At 38.0% G+C, this 24,908-nt stretch overlaps 6 protein-coding genes across 8 annotated transcripts; 3 read left to right on the top strand and 3 right to left on the bottom strand.

Moving 5' to 3' along the window:
* On the top strand, positions 70-3,132 carry LOC18770665 (probable thiol methyltransferase 2). Its single transcript, XM_007202435.2, has 8 exons — positions 70-690; positions 826-968; positions 1,065-1,151; positions 1,241-1,341; positions 1,422-1,521; positions 1,792-1,838; positions 1,988-2,066; positions 2,802-3,132. The coding sequence occupies exons 1-8, from the start codon at positions 576-578 to the stop codon at positions 2,853-2,855; spliced, it is 726 nt and encodes a 241-aa protein (XP_007202497.1). The 5' UTR covers positions 70-575; the 3' UTR covers positions 2,856-3,132.
* LOC18769982 (ankyrin repeat-containing protein At5g02620) lies at positions 3,550-8,370 on the bottom strand. Of its 3 annotated transcripts, none has more exons than XM_020569316.1 (4): positions 8,046-8,370; positions 7,199-7,741; positions 6,127-6,536; positions 3,550-5,072 (listed from the first exon to the last, which is right to left on the bottom strand). In XM_020569316.1, the coding sequence occupies exons 2-4, from the start codon at positions 7,683-7,685 to the stop codon at positions 4,206-4,208; spliced, it is 1,764 nt and encodes a 587-aa protein (XP_020424905.1). In that variant the 5' UTR covers positions 7,686-7,741; positions 8,046-8,370; the 3' UTR covers positions 3,550-4,205. The 3 variants fall into 3 exon arrangements, with proteins under 3 accessions (XP_020424905.1, XP_020424903.1, XP_007203633.2); XM_020569314.1 differs by having other exon boundaries at positions 7,199-7,726; XM_007203571.2 differs by having other exon boundaries at positions 7,199-8,370.
* Positions 9,501-11,256, bottom strand: LOC18770358 (polygalacturonase-like). The gene is made up of 4 exons (XM_007202887.2): positions 10,783-11,256; positions 10,406-10,695; positions 9,917-10,145; positions 9,501-9,789 (listed from the first exon to the last, which is right to left on the bottom strand). The coding sequence occupies exons 1-4, from the start codon at positions 11,254-11,256 to the stop codon at positions 9,571-9,573; spliced, it is 1,212 nt and encodes a 403-aa protein (XP_007202949.1). The 3' UTR covers positions 9,501-9,570.
* LOC18771379 (polygalacturonase-like) lies at positions 12,903-14,457 on the bottom strand. Its single transcript, XM_007203263.1, has 4 exons — positions 14,008-14,457; positions 13,611-13,900; positions 13,261-13,489; positions 12,903-13,121 (listed from the first exon to the last, which is right to left on the bottom strand). The coding sequence occupies exons 1-4, from the start codon at positions 14,455-14,457 to the stop codon at positions 12,903-12,905; spliced, it is 1,188 nt and encodes a 395-aa protein (XP_007203325.1).
* LOC18769382 (polygalacturonase-like) lies at positions 18,519-20,950 on the top strand. The gene is made up of 4 exons (XM_007204301.2): positions 18,519-19,125; positions 19,748-20,037; positions 20,142-20,370; positions 20,482-20,950. The coding sequence occupies exons 1-4, from the start codon at positions 18,679-18,681 to the stop codon at positions 20,698-20,700; spliced, it is 1,185 nt and encodes a 394-aa protein (XP_007204363.2). The 5' UTR covers positions 18,519-18,678; the 3' UTR covers positions 20,701-20,950.
* Positions 21,214-24,638, top strand: LOC18771345 (2-alkenal reductase (NADP(+)-dependent)). The gene is made up of 5 exons (XM_007202245.2): positions 21,214-21,566; positions 21,848-22,025; positions 22,553-22,719; positions 23,247-23,329; positions 23,967-24,638. Exons 1-5 carry the CDS (start codon positions 21,324-21,326, stop codon positions 24,340-24,342), a joined length of 1,047 nt encoding a protein of 348 aa, XP_007202307.1. The 5' UTR covers positions 21,214-21,323; the 3' UTR covers positions 24,343-24,638.

Raw genomic sequence — 24,908 nt, 5'->3', positions numbered from 1 at the left:
ATGCCATTTTTGAAATATGGAATTTGAAGCCTAAAGGGAAAAAAAGAAAAAGAAAAAGAAAAAAAGGAAGACTGAGTTATCATAGAGACGTTTGTTTTGTTCTTATCTTGCATGCAGTAGACACAGTTTATGGGATACGCAAGCGGACTGTGAAGTGAAGTGAACACAGCTTGATTCGAGAAATTGACGGAGCAAGTTGTCTTATCTGTTGTTCTTGAATGTAATCAAATCATCACCTTGTTCAAATATTTGCAATTATTTTGGAAACACTCGAAATACATATATGATATACATCCTCCCTCCCAACTCCCAAAACGAAAAAGGATTACAATAATTTATTATTTCACGGTCCAGCACCAGGCCACAATCACAAATTTACAATCGTGTTTTGTTTTCTCATTCCAACTCTCAACTCAATCCAGTCCGATCTGGCTTACCAAGGAAGCCTTATCATCATCACTACCAGTACCAGTAGAAGAAGAGGATATCATTTCCTCTCAACATGCGTTAGGAATCTCAATCTTGTGCCTTCCATTCCCTCGAAAACCCTCCTTGGTCGTGCCAACCAATCCAGGATGATGAGGAAAGAAGACCCCCGCCCCCCCAAGATTATCGAAGCACAGAGCATTTCCATACGATCTCACCACAACCCTCCTGCCGTTGATAAGCTTCAACAACTCCTGTCTACAGGTAGCTACCCGTTCCGTTTATATCTGTCTTTTTCTTTAAAAAAAAAAAAAAAAAATGAAACTTGGTTTGAATGATTAGATGAAATGAGTTTTCTTATTGTTGTTGATGGATTTTGGCATTCCAACTCATCATAAGGTGGTGGTGGTTCTGGTTGGGACAAGTGCTGGGAGCAAGGTTTGACCCCTTGGGATTTAGGACAGCCAACGCCAGTGATTGCGCATCTTCATCGTCAGGGTGCCCTTCCCAAGGGCAGGGCTCTTGTCCCTGGTTGTGGCACTGTATGTATCTTGATTCTTCTCTCTCAGTACTAGTCTAGCAGGCTTTTAATAAATTAATATATGCTCGTTGAATTTCTCGTGGTTTGGATATGGCAGGGTTATGATGTTGTGGCAATTGCATCCCCCGAACGCCATGTCACTGGATTGGACATTTCAGAGAATGCCATTAAGAAAGCAGCCGAGGTAAGACTTGACTACACCGGCAAAATCAAAGTGCCTCAATACAAGAGGGTAGAATTTACTTTCATTTTCTGTTTGAAATGTCATGGCAGTTGTTTTCCTCACTTCCCGAAGCACGCTATTATAGCTTCTTAAAGGTGGACTTTTTCACTTGGCATCCAACTGAATTGTTTGATCTCATTTTTGATTATACGTAAGTTGACTTAAAACATCGCGTAATTATTTCCCATGAGAAAGATCTCTTGCCTTGATTGATCACGTCTAATGGAACAGGTTCTTCTGTGCTGTTGAACCAGAGATGAGATCAGTGTGGGCACGAAAGATTCGAGATATTTTAAAACCAGATGGGGAGCTCATAACACTAATGTTTCCTGTATTCATTTCTCTCTCTCTCTCTCTCTCTCCCCCTCTCTCTTGCTCCGTGTGTATGTGTGTGTTTCTATTCTCTGTTCTTCGTTAATATTCCCTTCTTCCAATGAACCATCTGATATTTAAAGGACACCCTGTTTTTATCCCTTTACACATTAAATTTTTTTCCACTTTTATTGAAATTTTGTTTGTTAAAATGTTTTGAATTTCAACATTTATCTTTTTTACATAGTTTCTGATAGTTCTATTGAAAACGAATTTTATTTTCTGGCAGATCAGTGATCATATTGGTGGACCCCCTTACAAAGTGTCAATTTCAGAGTAAGTTCCTACTCAATATCCTGTTTTGCTATTCTTTTAGACTTAGTTCTAAACTTGTGTTGTTACGAGCAGTGAACTTTTGATGTACAAATGATACTATTTTTATTTATAGTCTCCATACTCATTATTCTTGATTCATTTTTGTGCAGTTATGAAGAGGTGTTGCATCCCATGGGCTTTAAGGCAACCTCTATCGTAGACAATGAACTAGCTGTTCCCCCTCGCAAGGTATGTATCAAAGGTTGCTCTAGTTAAATTGAATATGAGATTGCAAAAGTTAAGAAGTCTGTGTTGCAAGATAAATTATATAATTACAGATATCTGTACCAAAAGAAAAATAATTACAAAAGATAGTGTTGATAACTCCCAATTTGATCAGGCTACAATATGATCCTCAAGAAAATGTTCAATCTCATCTTCTTGCTATTGTTCAACCTCAAGGAAATTTTCGGATAGAGCTCAGGGTGAACATGAACCCAATTAAATTTTAATTCCTAAAACGCACATAAGTACTCGGAGGGATCTTATTTTAGTAGGAAATTCACAAATTATTGGGTAAAGGTTCTCTACAATTCAAAAAGACGAGAATTAGGTGGAAAAGAACACGATGAATGGACTTGCAAGGGGAAAACCCATGAACAGTGAACTGAATTGTTATAAAGCAAACTTAGCATTAGGCAACAATTACATTGTCAATGGCCTCATTTTGATCATCCCTTATAAGGGTGCTTATGGGCGAAGACTGTAGATGTGTGCTTGATGTTGATACGCTCTTTGCCCATCTATGTTTGCTTTGCGGAGATAACCCTAAGTTGCTAGCTTTTACTGCTTTGCACTTTGTGTTTCTCTGGACTTTACCATGAAAGTTTCACTCCAGTTGAGTTACACCTTTTTCTGGACATAATCAAGAATACAGTGGATGTTTATTTAGTTTTAAAAAGATATTTTCATTATATTTTGCAGGGAAGAGAAAAGCTTGGAAGGTGGAAGAGATCTCTAAGCGAATCCTCTCTCTGAGAATGATCGTTGTATATTTTTCGTTTGCCCCCCAGAGGATTATAAGTTTGGAAACGAGAGGGTGGATGGAGGTGGTGTACGTTTTGACTCTATTCCTCTTCCTCAACTTTATGAGAACGGGAGCTTCGTGAAGTTAGTGCATTAGGCTGTCTTTTCTTTTTTTTTTCTTTTTTGGTTTGAAAAGAAAGGAAAAAATAATTGGAATTGATCAATTATGTTATACTTTCGTTCCTAGTTTTATATGTCGAGCATCATGTCCTCTCTTCATTGCTTATTATCACTGGTTCATTTTTTTACATCAAATCAAAGCTTTCTAGTCAAGTCAAACAACTAGCTTGTCTTTGCGGGTGGAGGCTGTAAAAAAGGAACTGTGACGAAGACGGTCGTCCATCGTCAACTGCTTGGCTTCTCTAACTAAAACTATGCTTACCATTTTTTCTTCTTTTCTTATGATGAGTAGGTCATAAACTCTCTCTCTCTCTCTCTCTGAACAGAAGCCATTAGTTTATGGGGCATCAACTGTTACAGTTATATACAGATTTATATATACATGGAATTTATTCTTCACCAAAATAGTTTCTTTTGACTCATTCTCCCTTGCGTTGGTCACATGACGAAAAAGCTACGTTCCAACTTCCAACTGACCATGCATGTGCGAAACAAAAGAGACGAACAAAAAGCATGTGAATCCAACAAAAAGAAAAGCATGCGAAAAAGAGCAGCAGATTTTTATTAATAATTATAAACATCAAGTACTGCTATTACAATACTTGCACATAATAAACATCATCTATAAACTCACTCGTAATTAAATACTTGAATAATAGTAGTTGGATATGCCCTGAAGAAACTTGGATTAAATTCTGCAACTGCAACACCCTAACTCAAGGCTAAACTTGGATCCTGACCTCAGTTCATAGCGTGGATAAATTTTGTGACAGCCTCAAGGGTCAACGGTAAACATACATCCTGACCTGAGCTCGTAGCATAGCAGGGTCACGTCATCATAACCAGTAACTACAGACCGCACACAGAACAGAAGAACCAAGACATTCCTTATCCTTTCAAGGGAAATCTCATGTAAAGGTATAACAAGTAGTTGTAGGTTACTTGCTAAACCCAACACTCTTTCTCCATGTATACTCCATATTTCTAGGTTAAGAGATAGATAGATAGATAAATAGATAGATCGGCCTCTACATCATCACTTCTTACCATTAGAATCTGATTAGTGGAGTAGGAGCTAGGAGCAACAGCAGCAGCATATGGATCCTAGTCCTATATACAGCACGATTCATGCATAGGTCACCCAATCTCAATCCTTGTGTTTCATTTCTCCCTAAATTGAACTTACAGTGCATACATCCTCTTATATTCGCTGTTCAAAATCTCGTGCTCTGATGCCATAGACATAGAGAAAGAACGAGACCTACTCTCAGCTCTCCGAATATTCCTCATTTTGGACTCCTCCATCCTATGTAAAATGACACAATAGCACATGGAGCCAATGGTAGTAAGCATGATTGTGCTGCCTATAACTGTTGCATACACAGCAAGCCACCTCGAGTGTGAACCCACCACCACATACGTGAGAGAAATAAAAGCAATGGAAATGAAGAGGCAAGCTAGCCACATGAGCTTGTTGATCACAAAAACAAGCTGCTTTTTTGCCTTCTGCTCAATCACAACCACAGATGTCTGGACTACAACAACAGCCAGGGAGATGAAGAGCGCCAGGCTGTCAAACACAAAGAAGATGATGAAAGCAGCATTGTTTGCTATATGAGCTTGTCCAAGCGTAAGCCCCGAAGTTTTCTCCTCAACATACTGGCCAGGAACAGTGAAGATGGCCGCAAAAGCAACGGTGGCAATCAGCACAGCAACAACAGTGGCAGAGTTTATAGCATTGTTGAGGCCGCTAATGTGGAGCTTTTTCAACTTCTTTGCAATTTTCTGGACTCTGGCACCAGTTTGACGGGTCTGTTTGAGTTGGGACTGGACATCGTGCTTTATGTCACTCACAGTCTGCTTAAGCTGCTTTGCTGGATTTGCAGGTTTTCCTTGGTCTTTAGAATTGGTGGCCCCTGCTTCCTTTAACACGGACACGAGTTCTGGAGTCCCAAATTTTTCGGCAATGTCGAGTGAGGTCTCTCCAGCCTTGTTACTTGCATTGATGTTACTGCCGTCATTATTAATGGACAATAGACAGCGTACATTCTGCACATATGGTACATGAGCATAACTTCTGTCATTAGAAACAGGAAGGCAAAGATACGAAACTTATGTCTCCAACTAACTTTCAGACTTTCAGATTAGTATGGTTCAATTGAACCTTGAATTCAAATGTAAAAACTACAGGTGTTAGCCTTTGCTATAATGAAAACTCTCTATTTGCCTAACCATTCTTCAGAGTAAACTGTGATTCGAAAAAGGAAGACAATAAACCTTGTGATCTTTTACCTGGCTAGCAGAACTAAAATTTTCTGAAGTGGCAGAAACGGAACACAAATGCAGATTTGTTATATTTATGCCAACACTCCAAAATAACCTCAGTCAAAATGTCCATTTTACTGAGTTTTAGAAAATAAAGAAAAGGGGTCATCTTATTGGCTGATTTATGAACTTTGAAGCATTCACTTCCTTTAATTGAGTCCTCAAAACAGAATAATAGGTTAGTTGAATACTAAAATACCCAATGAATTTTAGCAATCAAGTATACTTTGTTAAGCAATAGATACTCTAGTAGGTAATCCTTGTGAGCCAAAGACTTGCAAGTTCATAAGTAGGACAGACTTAAGAATTTAAGATGTTAAGAATGGACCACAAACGCATTGTGAATCAAGCTAACTTCTTTCCTCCTGCCCAGCCCCCTCCCTCACAAAATACCAGGTTAATGAGGAATGAGGATGAGACTTAAACTTAGCACATTTTCCAGGATGACATCCATATTCAAACTTTGATTGAAGCCACAACTGAAAATAACATATATGATGAAGAGAAGCCATAGCATTAATAGAAGGAGAAAAGAAATTCCAATTTATGGCCACAACTTTAGTTGTACCATACATTTGAGTTAAAATATTAGCAATTGATTAATGATATATTACTTAGCATGATCTCACGAAACCTGCAACTATGGAAGCCAGCCAGATTACATACCTAGTTTAGAACTTTGGCTTTGCAATAATTGAAACCTGAATCATTGATATAACATGTAGCATATTTTTTTAAATTTTTAAAAAAAACTGAAAGAAAAGAAAGGAGGAAACACCTCAATACGGCCCTTCCTTGTGGCAATATGCAACGCTGTGTTCCCCTTGTTATCTTCCACAGTCAAAACTGAGGGATCAGGTTTCAGCAACTCCAGCACAATCTCCTCATTGTGCCCTTTCACAGCCATGTGCAGTGCAGTTTGGCCTTTCAGATCAGTTCTAAAAGCAGCGCTTGGATCCTTATTTTGTAGGGATTTGACTACTTCCAAGTGCCCCATCCTTGCTGCTGAATGAAGGACAGTCTTACCATTATTGCGGGCTATCTTAGCGAGATTTGAGTCAGTTTCCAGAAGGAGGTTTACAATATCAATATGCCCCTGAGTAGCAGCTGTGTGTAAGGCAGTTGAATTGGATAGATCTGTGGTCATGGCCAAGTTGGGGAACACGTGCAGAAGTTCTTTCAACACCTCTGAAATAAACAATTCTGAATCATAATGATGCATATGATGAAGAAAATATTATTTGATAGTTTCTCAAGCATAATTAGGCTCTTACAGCTCACCAGAAAAAATGAGGTGAAGATAGAAGTCAATAAGTGTGTGTGCGTGTGTTTAGATTGAGGAAGGTACAGTCTACAAGAAGAAATTAAAATGCAACCGTATCAAATGATGAAACTGAAGAATGATAGAAGAAATTAAAATGAAGACACTGCTTATTAATTGCAAGGAAAAACAAAAGAAAAATTGCAAATGATGTTGGATAAGTATGCAAACAACTAGAATTTTGGAACTTTAAGCTACAACTCAAGGGGTGGTGGTGTGGCTTCAACTGATACGAAGATCAGGGAAGAAAAAGATTCACGTCACACGGTACAATTTGGTCTAAGAAACCCAGTTTAGTCTAGCCTTTGCTGTGTTCAGCTACAACTTATTTCCTAGAATTGTAATCAGATAATTAAATCGGCACGTGCAACTCCTTCCCTAAAATTTGTCATCCGAGGAAAAGGGGAAGTGATTTTCGTCCATCATTTTCAACACGGGAAGAAGTGCTACCAACTACCAAGTTCCAGAATACATAATGCGAATCGTAATTGCAGAAGCGTACATATTCAATTTCATACTAGTATCTTACCAAGATGGCCCTGTCTTACAGCAATGTGGAATGGATCATAGCCATTTCTGGCTGTGATGGATGCAGTTTGAAGGTCCATATGCGTCAGCATTTCCCCAACAATAACAGCATGCCCATTATCCGCTGAGGCATAGAGCGGAGTCTCTCCCTCCTGGTTTGTCTTAGACAATAAACCAATTGACTCATTGCTATTATTACAATTCTGAAGAACTTCTTTGACTCTGACTAAATTCCCCGCTCGAGCAGCCAAATGGAGTTGGGAGTCACCTCTTTTACCGGGTGACTCCTTGCTCTTCCTCCTTTCTCCTCCAATAAAGCTCAGCTGTTTCTCCATAACTATCCGAAAACTCTTCTGCTTCTCCATGAATCCGCGAAAACTCTTCTGTTTCTCCATTGCTCCACGGAAAGTAGGCTGTTGCTCGATTGCCCCATTGAAACTTGGTTGTTTTTCCATCTTTGCTGCCCGGAAACTGCTCTGTCTCTCCATATGATCAACTTGGGTGATGATCTCAAACAAAATCCAAGTTCCTAGCAATTGGAATCCTGATTAAATCCAAGTTTAAATTCTACTTTTCCACGATTAGATAAACATTTCAACAAAGTTTACTTCCCTACAGAGACACTTAGAATCCCAATTCTCAGTTGATATAGAAAGACCACTCACTCACACAACTTGTTCACTACTTATTTCGAATTCCAATTTTCTGACTCAAAATCTGTATCTAATCCAAACCGAAATTGACCCATTTGAAATATCAAAAGCGGCTGTTTAGTGAGCACAGCAACAGAAGCCAGAAACCAAAACGCAAGCCAATAGGTGAAGAAACAAAATATCAATATCCGGTACCTTGATTGTGATATTTTACTGCGGAAGGGAAGAAAGCCAAAATGAAGCTTTCTCTGAATCTGAAAATCTAGAATGAATCTAGAAATACCATAGACGGCTGAGAGAATATTAGATCAGGAGCTGAAACCCAGAAGCTGAAACTTGGAAACTTGAAAGGGTATCCAATCAACGTATCAGTAGCAGTAGCAGTAGCAGTAGCAGAACAAACCCCAACTCAACTCATGTATAATAATTTACACGAGATGAGACAGCAAGAACAAAAGAAAGCCATCCATCCGTGTGATGTTTGTGTTTCTACTCTACTTATCGACAAAAGAAAACCATCCATCCGTGTAACAAGCAAAGACACACGATATTTTTATTTATTTTTACTTTAATTTAGAGTTTCAAGTAAGATACTTTTATCTGCCTCACAGAAAAACGCTGTTTTTATTTTTTATTGAAAACTCTTTTTGCTTTTTCTCCATTTATAATAAACATAATCAATATGCTTCTTCTTTTTTTCTTTCTTGATCTTGATTTTGTAATAATTCATTTCGGCGGACTCGAATTTATTAGTTACAACAAGAGAGAGAGAGGTGAAATGAATACAAAAAAGGAAAGAATCCATGATAGAAATATGGTATAGCATATCACTTTCACATCACATGGATGATGGATGCACTGCACATCTCCCTCTTTTTATGATGCATGCCATCCTAACTTACGAAAAGAGTTTGTGTTAGATTGCGCTTTGTTCATTTATATTCAAAGTTGCAAAAAAACAGTAATGGTCAAAACTTTCCAAAACAAAACAATAATTGGTCAAATCAACCAGAAAATCATTGCACGCCTACACTTTACACACCCCACTTGATAAAATTGATCGATAAGCGTATATATGTACATGTATCATTTCGTGTACTATACTCTATACTCTCTATAGCGTTGAAATGGTCAATGACGTTTCCCAATTGCATACTATATAGGTAAAATAAAACAATTATATGCCTATATCAATTTTTATTACGAGTCACTCATCTGAATTTTTAATTACAGATAATTACAAATTACTATGAAAACTTTGATCGCGTCACATGTTCAACCGTATTATGACATCATCAACACAATGAGAATAATACACAGATTCTTCTACGTTTGTTTACTGCTTATAATTATTTTTTAAAAAGTTACGATACGACCAATATTTGTTTTCAATTATTCTACGTGTGCGATTATCTATTAACTAAAGTTGACATATACCTAACTTACGCACGCTGCATGAGATTGAGTTGGAATTGGATAACTATTATATTTATATGCTGCTGCTCTGCTCTCACCTCTCTCTCCTCTCGATAGCTAGCTAGCTACTTGCATCCTTTTTTGACTGACATATATGAGACTATAGACTCAGTGATCCATTACACATGTGTGACATACATTATATAAATCCATGTAAGAGCCATCCATCCATGATCCATCCACTGGTAATTCCGATCACATAGATACACACGTACGCACGTCAAAAGTTACATATATAGATTTATTATAGACAACTTTCAGGCACCAGTAGTCCATTGCTGGTTCCGTCAATGTTCTTACATGATGATGTGGCATCCCTGTTCATATATGTAAGCTTAATGTTTTGCAATCTAATCCCTGTACATGGATGACTAGGGCTGCAGTCAAATGTTACTGCCTCTGCCGTTGCCGACGTCCCCTGTATATTTCTGTACGTCACTTGACTAATCTTCACACCCGAACTCTGTATCCAACGGAAAAACCACATCAGATCAGAATCAGATAAATGAGGAGGAATTAATGAAGGGATTAAACCCTTATATATATATATATATACACACACACACACACACAATCACAATCATTAATACCTGATTAGGACAGGCTTGGTTATTTGGGCAATAGTTCTGATCAATGATGATCGGGTTTTCAACGTTCCTCATGATGATGTTTTGGAAGAGAATGTTCCTTACGAAGCCAGTGCTGGGCCTAGCCCATGACTTTATTCGTACTCCATTGTCTGATCCACTGAAAACTGCATTTGTTAGCGTCACATTTTGTACACCATCTTCCTTCAGCTCCTTGCCTAGACTTCCAATGCTGCAAACAATCACCAAATCAATGAAATCACTATTGCAATCTACAAGCCATTGTTAATTAATTTCTTTGGCTAATTTTGAATGTTTAATTAAGCCCGTAAGTTAATTGCATAATACATATGATCCACTCCACTCCATGGCAATATTAAATGTATGGACGGTTGACAGGCCTAAGCCAAAAGCCCAATTTGTAAATAAATTAAAGAAAAAGGAAAGAAAAAAAAAACCTATGATCCAATTGATATTATATATAGGGATTACCTTACGCCATGGCCTGGGCCGCACTTGATGTTACTGATATGGAGGTTTGTGGTGCCAGGACCAATTGATATGCAATCGTCTCCAGTTTGCAAGATGCTGCCGGTGATGGTTACACCAGCTGAGCTCTGCACATGAATGCCGTCTGTGTTGGGGCTTTCACTCGGAGCAATCAGCTTCACGTTTCGAACAACCACGTTGTTGCAGCTGTTGATTACAAGGTGAGTTTGCTGACTGTTGATGGATGTTAAACCAGTGATCACAATGTTGTTTGCCCAATTGAACGTTATCGACTGCAGGCACACAAGTACATAGATAGTTAATATATAATTAGTCTATAAATTTAAGTTAATTTAACATAAGTAAATGAAAGTGCCGACCCTAGCTCCAACAGGGCAAGTCTTCCCAGATCTCCTGCAAGCCCAAAATGCAGCACCCTTGGCATCGAGGGAACCACCCACCACTGTAACTCCGGTGACCTTAATGAATAAAATCCAGTAGCCTGAGTTGCCCAAAGCCCAATAGTCTGTGGGGGCCACGAGGGTTCCATCTATCCGAACTGTAACTCTTCTAGTCTTGCAAGGACCTCTGAACACCACAGCCTTAATCAAGAACCTTCCTTTGGGGACATACATGACAGCATTGGCTTGACCAGAAGCAGAGCTGCATGCTGATGCCCATGTCTTCACGAATGCTTGGGTGGAATCTGTTTTCCCATCTGGTTTTGCACCAAACTTCATCACATTAAAACTATTGCTAGCTGCTGCTGCTGCATTGGATGATAGTACGCCCATAAATAACACAACTACTACTACACAATAATTGTTGCAGTTGCAGATGTTTCTATAAGCCATTTTTACGATGAGATAAAAATACGTATACTTGGGATGCTGCAAAAGCAGGCAATAGTTTGGAGGTATTTATAGCTAGCTGTACATAATACATGACACGCTAGCTAGATTCTGTAAGTGGTGCGGTGGTAACAAGGCTGCGGTGCAGCTTTATTGATTATGCTGAGATTAACAAAAGTCAAAAAGTATATTGTATTTGCACGTCGTCGAACGAACGTTAGCTTTGGGTTGCGGCGGCTATAAGCTGTAGCAGGTACATGTGATTGTGATAAGTACGGAGACATCAGACATGCATGCATGTGATAACTTATACATGATCATCATATATTATACGCATAGACAGGCAGTAGAGAAGGAGAGAGAGAGAGCGAAAGACGGCGATGATATATATTATATGTTGTGTTGGTTGGATTTGGTAGTTAATTAGGGTTTTGGCAAGGAGCTTACGTAAGGAATGAGATAGATATACAGACAGCACAGGTAACATGAATTGCATTTGGGGTGTCATGTGACACGTGGAGGAAACCCGGAGCAGTAGCAGGCGGAGAAGTCGCCGAACAAAGAGAGCCATAAACAGTGGTCAAGTACGTACCACAACATAAGAAAATTAACAAGACGACCTTGCACATTGCAATATTGCTTTGCATGATCCATCCACTAACTTGTGTATACTGCTTCTGCTTCTGCTTCTGCTTCTGCTTCTTCTTCTAAGTTCTAATCATTGAGTGATTCATCATGACCTTTGGTTTGGACCATCAAGTTCAAGTTAATAATATATATTCCCTTAATTAAGCAGGTTATCCCCTCCCCTTAATTATATAAGTCATGGCATGGCATCAAGTTGGCTATTTAATCTTTTTAGCTTAACATGTAATCGTTTGTATTAGTCTTTAATAAAGTTTCTATTTGTTTGACCCAAAAAATAGGAAGTTATTTATTGGCAAATAATTAACATGGGCCATATATGCCGTACTCACTTACGTACCACTAGTACGTAGCTAGCAATTATCAGCACACAATACATCATTTTTACTATTATTTATTCAAACTCGCTTGTAATCTGAAAAGTCTAAAGAGAGAGACAAACTTGTTAAATTTCAAAAAGACAAGTCTGCATCCCACTACTTACTGAGTTCAATATCTTACTTATGTAAAGAAACTTGCAACCATGTGAAAGGGTTCCCAACGATATTAATATATATATACATTTTTTCAACTTCGAAGGGGAGCCAATAAAAAAAAGTGCGACTATTTTATTAATTTTATCCACTACTCAATTATGATCATCAACTTCACGCATGTTTCATTAATAACCAAGTTGTTTGCTTGTATATCATTCTGACAAATCTTAGAAAAACAAAAGCTACATATACATATATATTTCTTTTTTCGTATTCCTTAATTTATATCTAACCAATTGGAAGTTGTGGAAATGTTAAATGCTTAATTATTCAAAGTATTGAATTAAGGAAATCGAAATATACGTACTATACAGTTGCAAGATTGATTGTAATACAATCTTTTCTAAAGAAGAAAAACCAAAAATAATAGATAAACAGTATATGTTATATTAAGATCATAGGTAATTAATCACGATAAAAGGTGGTGGTGACGTCATAAATGAATTGTTGTTCATACATGTACACAATTCAGAAACAACTTCTTGGTATGACCACTCCGCTACTGCTCCCACCTGCGTTGGCACAATAGGATGTGGCTGCCTTGTTCAAGTAAGTAAGCCTTATGTCTTGCAGCTTCAGTCCCCAACAGGGATTACTAGAGCTGCAATAGAAATTCATGGCTACTTTTGAGGCAGATGTTCCCCTTATGTTCGTGTATGTCACTCTACTAATTTTCACACCAGAGCTCTGTTGTTCATTGTAAAAGTAATTAAGAAAGAAATCAATCAATCAATCAATCAATCAATCAATCAATCAATTAATCAATCGGATGCTTGGTGCAGAGTGGAAGTCTAATGTAGCAAAAAATTAGTTATTAGTTAATTACCTGACGAGGACAACCTTGATTACCAGGGCAGTATTTTTGATCAATGATGATGGGGTTATTGACATTTTTCATGATAAGATTGCGGAAAACAATATTTGTTGCATAACCATTGCTAGCTCTGGCCCATGTTTTGATGCGTACCCCGTTTTGGGTTTTAGTAAACACACAATTTGTTACCGTCACATTTTGGACACCATCTTCATTCGCATTATCCCCAAGACTGCCAATGCTGTCAAATTTAAGGGAAACATTAAATTATTTTCTTCTTCTATCTCCAGTTTCGACAGATATTATATATGAAAAATCTGTCCAAGAAAGAAGAAAAGGGTGGGTAACTCTCTTTTACGTACCTTATTCCATGCCCAGGGCCACAGGCAATGCGTTCAAGCCACAAATTCTTGGAGCCGGAGCCGATTGAAATGCAGTCATCGCCAGTCATAATGGTGCTGCCACTGACGGTAACCCCCGTGGAAGCTTCTATGTGGATGCCATCCGTGTTAGGACTTGAGCTCGGGGCTCTTATTTTTACGTTTTTAACCACAACATTGTTGCAATTGTCAATCGCCATATGCATCGTCTGGCTGTTCATGGATCTTAACCCGCTCACCACCACATTATTACACCAAAACAACGATACTGACTGAATATATAAATATAGGGATATATGTTATTTATGTTTGGCTGAACTAGGTATAATGTATATATATATAATATGTGTGTGTCCATGTACTATATACATATACGTACCCTTGCTCCTGCCGTGCAACTCTTTCCGTATCTCCTGCATTGCCAATACGCATGTCCCCTCGCGTCCACTGTTCCACCGTAGACAGAAAGGCCGGTGACCTTAATGAACAAAATCCAAGTTCCTGAGTTTCCAAGTTCCCAATAATTGGATGGGGCTACGAGACTGGTCCCGGTGGCATCCATCTGAAACGTAACTCTGCTGCTTCTGCATGGCCCGCTAAACACCACCGGTTTTATTAAGAAACTGCCTCGAGGAACGTATACTGTGGCTGCCCCTCTGACCGACGTGGAGCATGCCGCTGACCATGCCCGAAGGAATGCTTTGGTTGAGTCTGTGTTCCCATCCCCTCTTGCACCAAAGGTCACGACATTGTACGCTGCGGTAGCTGATGAGCAGCGTTCAAACAATCCTATCAACAACACCAAGGTGACAGCAATGTTAGGCGCCATCTCCCCTTAATTAAATGATTAGCTTGTGTGATGATGATGATCAAAATTAATGAAGAAGTTGATGAATGAATGAATCAAAAAGTAAAATTGAACCCCATACTTAAGATATTTTGGACCGACAGTTTGTTTCATTAATAATGGTTAACTTAAATGTGACTCTCTTTGTTATACAAATTGCACTCAACAATTAATGTGATGGTCGTATATATGTTACGTAGGTATATGGTGGCAATGGTGGTGGTGCAGTATGTTAACAAAGAGTAAGAAGCAAAAGAACAGAGAGAACGTTTTTGAGAATATTCTAGATTTCTTTCTGATTTTTCACTGAAATGAATTACATCAGCTCTGTTGAGCCTTTATATACTGTGATTACAGTTTGCTTGCTAAGACACTAATTACACCGAAAACAACTAATGCCAACTCATCATGACACCTCAGCTATTACAGTAGTGCTACTGACAGACACAGTTATGTAAAATTCAATCTATAGATCCTTTTCGAATAATCACACATGACATGATCATCAGCTATATCCATTGTCACACACACACCAACGCTAGCTAATATACATGTCATGGCACCATGAATTAAGCGTATTGTTTTGGATGTCTCCGATCCAAGAGACAACGTGGGGAATTCTTAGAATCGGAGCATCTTGTGCTAGGCTGGCTTACAGCGGACCCGAATATTTTTGAGTATACAACACTCGATATTTATCATATTCATATTCATAATTTCATATATATATTTAGCATTTAGCCCTAACACATTAGTATTTAGTCACAAGGCCTGTTAAAGAAATGTGGGCTAAACTTGAGACAAATGCAAGGCTCAGTCCATGGCTAGCCTAGCTTTGTCTCATTAGGGTTTAGGGTTGCAACTTTTGATTGAGCCCATTCTCCAAGTCAAGACTCAAAGCAGCTACTCATTTATATCTAATCTTTTAAGTTTTATCCACTTAACACGTTTGTGTGTAACACATTATCACAATCCATCGTTAATTATATATCAATAATGCTATTTGGATCACATTTATTGATTATTTTATTAACTACCCTTCTAATAGAGATAGATCCCACTAATATATATAGAACCCACTTGTATAAAAGATGAGGTCAACAATGTAGTCAGTAAATACGTTTCAAACAGTTGAAACATCACTCATAATATATTGCAGAAAAATATTACAAAATAAATATATATAACATTTAGTGGGTTCGCCGCTAGCTGCGTTAATTTAGGCGCCAGATTTGTTTAGTTTGACTATTTACAGTGGGTTTGGGTAAGAAATCATGTGATTTTGACCTAATTTGGATGACTATGGACCGTAAACAATGTCATCTCGATCCGTAGAATACTAGTTAAAATAATTGAGATCATGCATTGCACTACCGTTTCAAAAGGTAGGCTTAATTGTACCACTTTTTTACACAACGTCACCTCTCCATCCATCAAGGAAAAAATAGTTGGATGGTACCTGTCATTTTCTATTATTCTTCATTCCTAAGACCCAATTACGGTAAGAATGAAAGCTTTCTTTTTCCTCACTTTTTTCTCCCTTAATTGGGAGGAACTTAATTTCGGAGCAAGGCTTCGCTCCTTAAAATTAAGGAGGAGTTCCTTCTCAATGCATATAGGATTTTGACACTTGTCATATTCCAAAACAAAAAAAGTTAAAAATATTTCATAAAAAGAAAAAGTTAAATAAAATTGATAAGTGTCAAAATCTCATTTGTTATAGTAGACATCTATCGCAACCTTGTTAATTAATTAAGTGGATTTTAGGACGATTATATAGGCATGAATAATTTATTTGCAATATATATATAGTATGGAAAAAGCTTGGCTCCTTAAGATTGAGGAGGAGCTCCTCCTTACAACCAATGTGGTTTTGATAGTATTAAATTATTTTAATATTGTTTATACTTTTTTTGTTGAAATTTTGTCAATGTTGTTAAAATTTGACAAGTGTCAAAATTCCATTGATTTTAAGGAGGAGCTCCTCCTCAATTTTAAGAATATACAATTTTATTGTCTTGTTTGTATAAGTTGATATGCCTAACCTATATATACATAATGAGAGAAAGCTTTTAGTTGAGGAATTCCTCAAATAAGTTGATGAGGCTTATTATTTTACATTGTATTTCAAATAATTCAAATTGTCAAACTTGTATATATGTTGAAGTGTAATAATTAAGGTCAATACTAATCACATGGCTGTAGCTCTTCACAAAGAAAAATGGCCTGAAAAAGGGAATCCCTTGAAAGAAGCAAGCAGCACTAATTCATGAGCTTTGCTGCCTAACATGGACGTCCCAAAAACACTGATCAAATATATTCATGTTGCATATAGTTATATATTAGGTGAAACATGGGGTAAAAAAACTTGATCTGCCAGCCAGACAAAACATTCCTACCATCCTTTATTCATTCCAAATGTATTATCGATCCTCATGCATGTGAGCGGGCAACATTAAAGGAGGAGATGCACATGCACATGCACTAATAGTATACATACATTAATACACCTAGTAAGTCAATAGCTTATAGCTAGCGTATGTAAATTGTATTGTAATGGGGAAACATAATTAGTATACTGTACATATGATTAAAGATAAACAGTACATTTCTCATCAACGACTATATATGGCTCTTGCAATCTCTTGATGATCACGCTATTAAATTAATTATCGATGAATCTGCACAACACATGGCATTTTTGTGGGAAAATTTACTTAATTATCAACCTAATATTCTTTCTCTCCCTCTAGCTCCTTTTGTAAAAATTGTTTAATTACTTCCAAGCACATGACATGATCATCCATGGTTGGTAGATGAATGGGATATCTCAACGAGCAACATAGAGCATAATGTCGAACAAACAAGCGTTAATGAGAGAGAGAGAGAGAGAGAGAGAGAGAGGTGCATATATTATAATATGTACGAAGCAGTTTAGCCGCTACTTTTTTTTTTATAGGTAGGCAGTTTTTATAGGTATCTTCAGATATGGGGAATGTATAAAATATTAGAGAGAGAGAGAGAGAGAGAGAGAGCTGCATATATTATAATATAATATGTATGAAGCAGTTTAGCTGCTACTTTTTTTTTTTTTTTTTTTATAGTTAGGCAGTTTTTATAGGAATCTTCAGATTTGGGGAATGTATGAAATAATATTTTATTAATAGTATGGGAATCGAACCCTTCGAAACCAAAAAGCAAACTGAAAAGAACAACAACAAAAACACACACTCAAACAAGACGGAGGAGGAGAGCCGCGAGCCTTGGGTTTTGGGCATGACACCGCCGCTTGCGTCTCCGTTTTCTACGATCCATTCGCATCGCATTTGTCACGTCGTCTACCCCGCGCTGGATTTTCCCCTCCTATTTGTATAAGGAATTAGATTTACGTACGTACCCTCCATTTTTCTTCAAATTACAACATTACCATAACCTAATTAACCTATATAATAATTTCCTAAAAAAGTTAAACAGTAGCACACATGAATTAATTCATGTATTCATAAAATATGACGTCAACCTCAAAACCTGATATATAGATATATATACGGTACGGGGTCCGTTAATATTGCATTTACATGAATCTATGAGAAGGTTAGGAGATCCTGCACTGCATATACATATACATTATGCGGTTGCTCAAGTCCCACTATAATTTGTTTTTGGTATTTTCCTACTATAAACGGATCCGAGGACAAGTTTATTGTTTTGGGTAATCACATATTCACATATTCACACGTAATAATGATTTCATTCTGGATTTTAAAACGGCAGGATGACAAAATATGAAGAAAAAAAAGAGGTACGTGAAGTTGCGCATGAATTGAAGGCACAGAAGTTGCGCATGATTGGAAGCTAGCAAGAGCTTTAGAATGTGATGCATGCATTGCGTATTCCTGATTACAATTCAAAAGTAGAAGCGAAAAAACCACCCAGCTAGTTAGTTAGTTAGTTACGTAAGGTCATTTTGGTAAAGTAGAGCCAAAGTTGAGAAAAGCAATATACCCCTCTTTCCTTATCTCTACTCTTCTTTCAATGCTCTCTCTATGCACTAGTAACTAACTACCAACTACAAGGTTGTCTCTCTCTCTCTCTCGTCTCTATAAATACCCCTCAAACCGTTTCAACTTCCACATCTCCAGACTCCTCCTTCAACTCATCCTCCAGCTAGAGCTATAGCCTATAGTTAGTTAGTGAAAGCAAATGGCAAACCCCAAAACCCTCCTCCTCCTCCTCCTTCTCTCACAACTAGTCTTGATGATGGGCGGTGCGAATGCCGCAGACCTAACCTACAGCGTGACCAGCTTAGGAGCCATAGCAGATGGCAAGACTGACTCAACCAAGGTCTTCCTCTCTGCCTGGTCTAAAGCTTGTGCGTCCGTGCAGCCCGCTGTGATTTATGTCCCCGCTGGGAGGTTCCTGGTTCAAAATGCTGCCTTCAGCGGGCCTTGCAAGAACAACGCCATCACCTTCCGCATTGACGGCACCCTGGTGGCCCCCTCCGACTACCGCGTCATTGGAAACGCCGGTAACTGGATCTTGTTTGAGCATGTGAACGGGGTCACCATTTCCGGAGGACTTCTCGACGGACAGGGCACTGGCTTGTGGGCTTGCAAGGCGTCAACCAAGAGTTGTCCCCGCGGAGCAACCGTAAGTAGTAATTCCTTCCCTTTATTTTAAGGCAATGATATATAAATTAATTATAATCAAATCAATTACTTTTTATTTTAATTTTTAATACAATTAAAGGTCATATGATAGATAATAGATATATATTAAGAAAAGTGGGCATTAAGTAATATTTTTATTTGAGCGGTTACGTACTGTTCATATTTTTACTTGATCAGCTTGTCCCTAGCTAACCAAATGCCCCTCATGCATGCAAACTACCTCTGGCGCCGACGGTTTTTAAATTTAAGGATGACTGTTTACACCTCTAATAAATACGGGGAATTGGGTAACTGATCATCCCTCTTAATTATTACAATTAATAGCATTAACAAGGAAAGGAACAACATCATTGATGATGAATAACGCCACAAATATGCATGTACTTATTTATTTATTATACCCTTGAATAATTTGCATGATATATTAATTGCTTTTGCTTGCACCAAGCTCCAAGGAAGGATATAATTAATTTGTTAATGCATACACATGAATCATGAATCATGAAGCATGATCATCATATTCATATATGTATGTATGTATGTATGTTGCCACACGAAGACAAGCCCCTAATTAAGTTATGTATGTATGCATGCATGTGCAGACACTGGGTTTTTCCAGCTCCAACAACATTGTGGTGAATGGATTAGCATCCCTAAACAGCCAAATGTTCCACATAGTGATCAACGGGTGTCAAAATGTGAAAATGCAAGGTGTGAAGGTTTCCGCCTCCGGTAACAGCCCCAACACCGATGGCATCCACGTTCAAATGTCGTCGGAAGTCACCATTCTCAACTCCAAAATTGCAACTGGTGATGATTGTGTCTCAATTGGCCCTGGCACCACCAATTTGTGGATTGAAAACGTTGCATGTGGACCCGGCCATGGAATCAGGTACGTAACTAGCCCCTGCACGCTCCTACAGTACATGTGAATTAATAATAATAAACTAATTTAGCATTTTGTTTGGTTGTTTAATTGTTTAATTGTTGGTGTAGTATTGGGAGCTTAGGAAAGGACTCACAAGAGGATGGTGTCCAAAATGTTACAGTTAAAACGGTTACCTTTACTGGTACTCAGAATGGTGTAAGAATTAAGTCTTGGGGGAGACCTAGCACTGGATTTGCGAGGAACATTCTTTTCCAACATATTGTAAATGTCAATGTTCAAAATCCCATCGTCATTGATCAAAATTATTGCCCTGGAAACAAAGGTTGTCCTGGTCAGGTAATTACAATGCATGCACTTGGTTGGTGACTTGATGATCTATCAAAATTAATTCATGACCTTAATTAATTTGTGTTGCTTTGCTTGTATTAATTAATAATATATGTTTAGGTTTCTGGAGTTAAAATCAGCGACGTGATATACCAAGACATTCACGGTACATCGGCAACACAAGTGGCTGTGAAATTCGATTGTAGTTCCAAGTACCCTTGTAGTGGAATCAAATTGGAGGATGTGAAGCTCACTTACAAGAACCAAGCAGCTGAAGCTTCATGCAAGTATGCAGGCGGAACAGCGGCCGGTACGGTTCAACCTACAAGTTGCTTGTAGCCTCTTCTAGGCTTCTAGGCTTCTAGGCTTTGTAGTAGTAATTAAATTAAACTAAATTAAATGGGTTAGGAAGATGTTTACTTAGGTAGGTGGTTGGTGATATATGTATTCTTGCTTGAGTCTGCGGTGTTTCCTTGGAGCCTGGCCAAGCAACCCAACCCAACCCAACTCAATCCAATCCAACCCCTTGAATGGATTGGAGTGTTGTAAGAGATCTGATTTGCTTGTTATCTGAATTAATATAATAGTAAGCGTATTATTAATATTATTGATTGAGAATTGAGATGTGTTTTCTATTTTAGTTTTCTTGATTTTAATTGCGGTTTCTAATTCCAGATGGACATATGATAATAAACCCTTGGCCCAACTAATTTAACCCATCAAACAAGTGATGGGTTGGGTTGGGTTGGGTTGGGTTTGGTTATGTGTTCAATAAACAAAAAACTTGACTTGAAGTAAAGATAAATTAGGCCTTGGATGGGCCTTTTCACTTGAAGTATAGGAAAATAAAGCCGAAAATAAATACAATGCAAAAACAACAGAGGTCTGTTCGTCCGTCAAGACTCTGAAAGCTGAAAACAGAGTGAGGGAGAGAGAGAGAGACGCAAACAGATAAAACGACGATGGCGGAAGTGAAGAACAAACAAGTGATATTCAAGAATTATGTGGAAGGCGTTCCCAAAGAGTCAGACATGTACATTAGCGATACTGCTACTATCAAGTTGAAAGTCCCTCACGAAGAAGAAGCTCCCCTTTCCGTCCTGGTCAAGAACCTCTACTTGTCCTGTGATCCTGTGATGCGCATCCGTATGAGGAAACCTGGAGACGAAACTTCTTCTTATTTTACACCCTTTGCCCCTGGCTCTGTAAGACCACCACTTATCACTTATTCTCTATTTTCCCTTTGCCTTTCATTTATCTGAAAACAAAATGCGTCTAATTTGTTTTTAAAATTAATTTTGAAGCAGAAATTTCATCCCAATTAAGAACCTTTGATTCCATTTTTGTTGTCTTTGGAAATTTCATCCCAATTAAGAACCTTTGATTCCATTTTTGTTGTCTTTGGAAATTTCAAGTTGATGTTGTATAATACAGTGTTGAGACTCTAGTTGTTAACAATCAATTATTGATGAAAAACATTGGCCAGCCCTTGAGTGGCTATGGAGTGGCTAAAGTTTTGGATTCCCGGCATCCTGACTTTAAGGAAGGTGAATTAGTCTGGGGAACAACCAAATGGGAAGATTTTAGCCTAATCACCACGCCAGAAAGCTTCCATAAGATCCAACACGCTGATGTACCCCTTTCCTACTATACCGGCATTCTTGGTAAGTTGTTTGCTCCTCGATGATGTTTGGATTGAAGATCTCTGCTCTGCGTAGTTTCATATGGATAGACCGTTTCTTTGTGTCTCAAACAACCATACTTAAAGGGGTGTCTGTGAATCATTTATTGCTATTGGTACCTTTCTCTACACATCTTCGGTGGATTTCAATTCTTGGGTGGGATGGTAGCTCATTGGTGAATTCTAGAAAGCCGACACAACAATTTGCACTTGTATTATTAAATTAATGGTTTGCCATTGGAAATTGTATTGATGGCCACTTATGATCTTATATTTGTTGCATAAGTTATAAGAGACATTCTGATATCGGCTTCAATTGTGTCCCCTAGATAACTATGGTGGAGTTTGGGACTTATGAGTAGTAAAGCGAAGTCTTGTGTTTATCTTTTTAATTGTTTCAGAATACGTGCTACTAGGACAGTCTGTGTGTGTGCTTTTTTCATGCTCTTGTACTTATACCCTCAAAGCCCCCTGTAAATTGTGCGCATTTCTGTTTTCCTTCCTCCATAGGTATGCCCGGCATGACTGCCTATGCAGGCTTCAACGAAGTTTGTTCTCCTAAGAAGGGAGAATATGTCTTCATTTCAGCAGCATCCGGTGCAGTTGGTCAGCTAGTTGGACAATTTGCAAAATTGTTGGGTTGTTATGTTGTTGGAAGTGCTGGAAGTAAAGAAAAGGTATAAAGTTGGCATCTTTTTCCCCAATTTGCTTGCCCTATCTTTGCTGGTATCTGGAAGAGTAGAACATATCATATTATTTCTTAGTTATATATGCTTGACATTGTTGGAGTATTTTGTAGTTTTCTTTTTGAAAATTCTTCGTTATTGACTTTTGTTTGAAATTTTGGAAGTAAGGAAAATGTATGCCTTCAGTTCACTTTTTCATTTCAACTTAGGTGCCATTTTCTATGGCTGCCTGCTCTCCAGAATTTATTGTATGATTGTTTAGTTGGATTTTCTTGCTTATGTTTGAGTAGTGGTAATTCCCCTTTTACATTCTTGGGTGCAAATTCTAATGCAGAAGTCCAAAAGCATTTTTCACTTTCGGTGCAAATTTTTAACAATGGAGTTATTTATTCCAAGATTAACTTAAATATTTTAAATAATGAGTATGGGAGTTTAAGATTGTTGCATGTGGCTTGTGGGGGTGTCTGGTTGTATGTAGTTTTCAAAAAATGATAATCTTCTGCGTATTTTTATACTAGGTTGAACTTTTGAAGAATAAGCTTAAATTTGATGAAGCTTTCAACTATAAGGAAGAGCATGACCTGAATGCAGCTTTGAAAAGGTCAGTGCATAGTTCGCTGCAAATGGAGCCTAAATTTTGCTCAGAAACTCGAAGAATGTGCATTTAATAATTTATATGTCATGTGAAGAGTATATTTTCAGCTTCAGCTTCATCCGTATACATCAATCTTCCATAAACACTTTACAATCTACCACACAAATTTGGAGGAGCTTCATCTATCTCTGCAACTTTATGCAAAAGTAACTTGCAAATGTGCTATGCAACATTAAGTTTAGGTATATACTAGGCATATGCAATGAGGTTTAGCCATCTTCTAATTCCGAAAAAAAGAAAAGAAAAAAAAGAAACATATTGAGAAAGCACTGTGCCATTTCATGAATTCTTTATATATAGTGCAGGGAATGAAGTTAATGTGGATGACACACACTAGGGATATAAAAAAAACTTTGCCATCTGAATTATTTTCATTATTTTTGTTGATGTTATGCATACTGCCCATCACACATCAACAATTTGGTATGCAGATATGACATGTGATAGCCAACATATCAGACAATCATGACACAAAAGTGAAGAAAAGTTTCATGAGAATTTATGTGACTGCAGATGAAACTATCATGTGACTACAGTGATTTGGATTGGATCATACTAAACTCACACTTGCTTCCATTATCAGGTACTTTCCAGAAGGCATTGACATATACTTTGAGAATGTTGGGGGAAATTTGCTTGATGCGGTCCTCCTTAACATGAGAGTCCATGGCCGCATTGCAGTGTGTGGAATGATATCACAGTATAATCTTGATCGACCGGAAGGTGTGACGAATTTGATGTGTCTGATATATAAGCGGATCCATATGCAAGGATTTACAGTCCGGGATTACTATCACCTGTATCCCAAGTACTTGGAGTATATTCTGCCTTGCATAAGAGAGGGAAGAGTGGTATATTTAGAAGACATTGCTGAAGGGCTTGAGAATGGACCTGCAGCATTGGTTGGACTTTTTAGTGGTCGCAACGTTGGAAAACAAGTGGTTTCAGTGTCCCATTAGTTAGTTGGATGGCCTTTGTTTTGTTGTATATCTTATTGTGCCGGTGCGTGCATCTCAGTGTGCCTCTTGACTCTTGAGTGTTGTCTAAGTGTGTCTGTTACTGTGTTTATGGATGTGAATTCGTGCTTATTCTAGCTAAGTAATCTGTAATCTGTATTCTGTATTCTGTATTCTGTATTCTGTATAGTAGAGCAAACGAACGTACTGTCAGTGTGTGATGATGCCTGCTTTGGTTAAATTGCATTGTCAATCATGCCGTTGGATTGGATGCTTCTCTCTCCTGTTTATTTCTTCAATCTGAATAATAATACGCATTGATTGATTGATTCAATAACTCTGGTGCTTTATGAAGCAAAAATAAAAATAATTGAAAAACTTGCTACACCTTAAAGTTGATAAGATAGGAGACGTCCTTTATGCCTTATCAATGATAAATGGGCAACCGAATCGGACCAAGCAAACCTTTTGTCAGCAGCAGCAGCAGCCAATTGCGCCCGCGCACACACCACACACCACACACCACACAAATTAAAAGAGGAAAGTAGGTGAGTCAATCATTTTCATTC

The sequence above is a fragment of the Prunus persica genome, chromosome G7 (genome assembly GCF_000346465.2).
Source record: "Prunus persica cultivar Lovell chromosome G7, Prunus_persica_NCBIv2, whole genome shotgun sequence".
NCBI classification, from domain to species: Eukaryota; Viridiplantae; Streptophyta; class Magnoliopsida; order Rosales; family Rosaceae; genus Prunus; species Prunus persica.
This window is presented reverse-complemented; position numbering and strand designations above follow the sequence as displayed.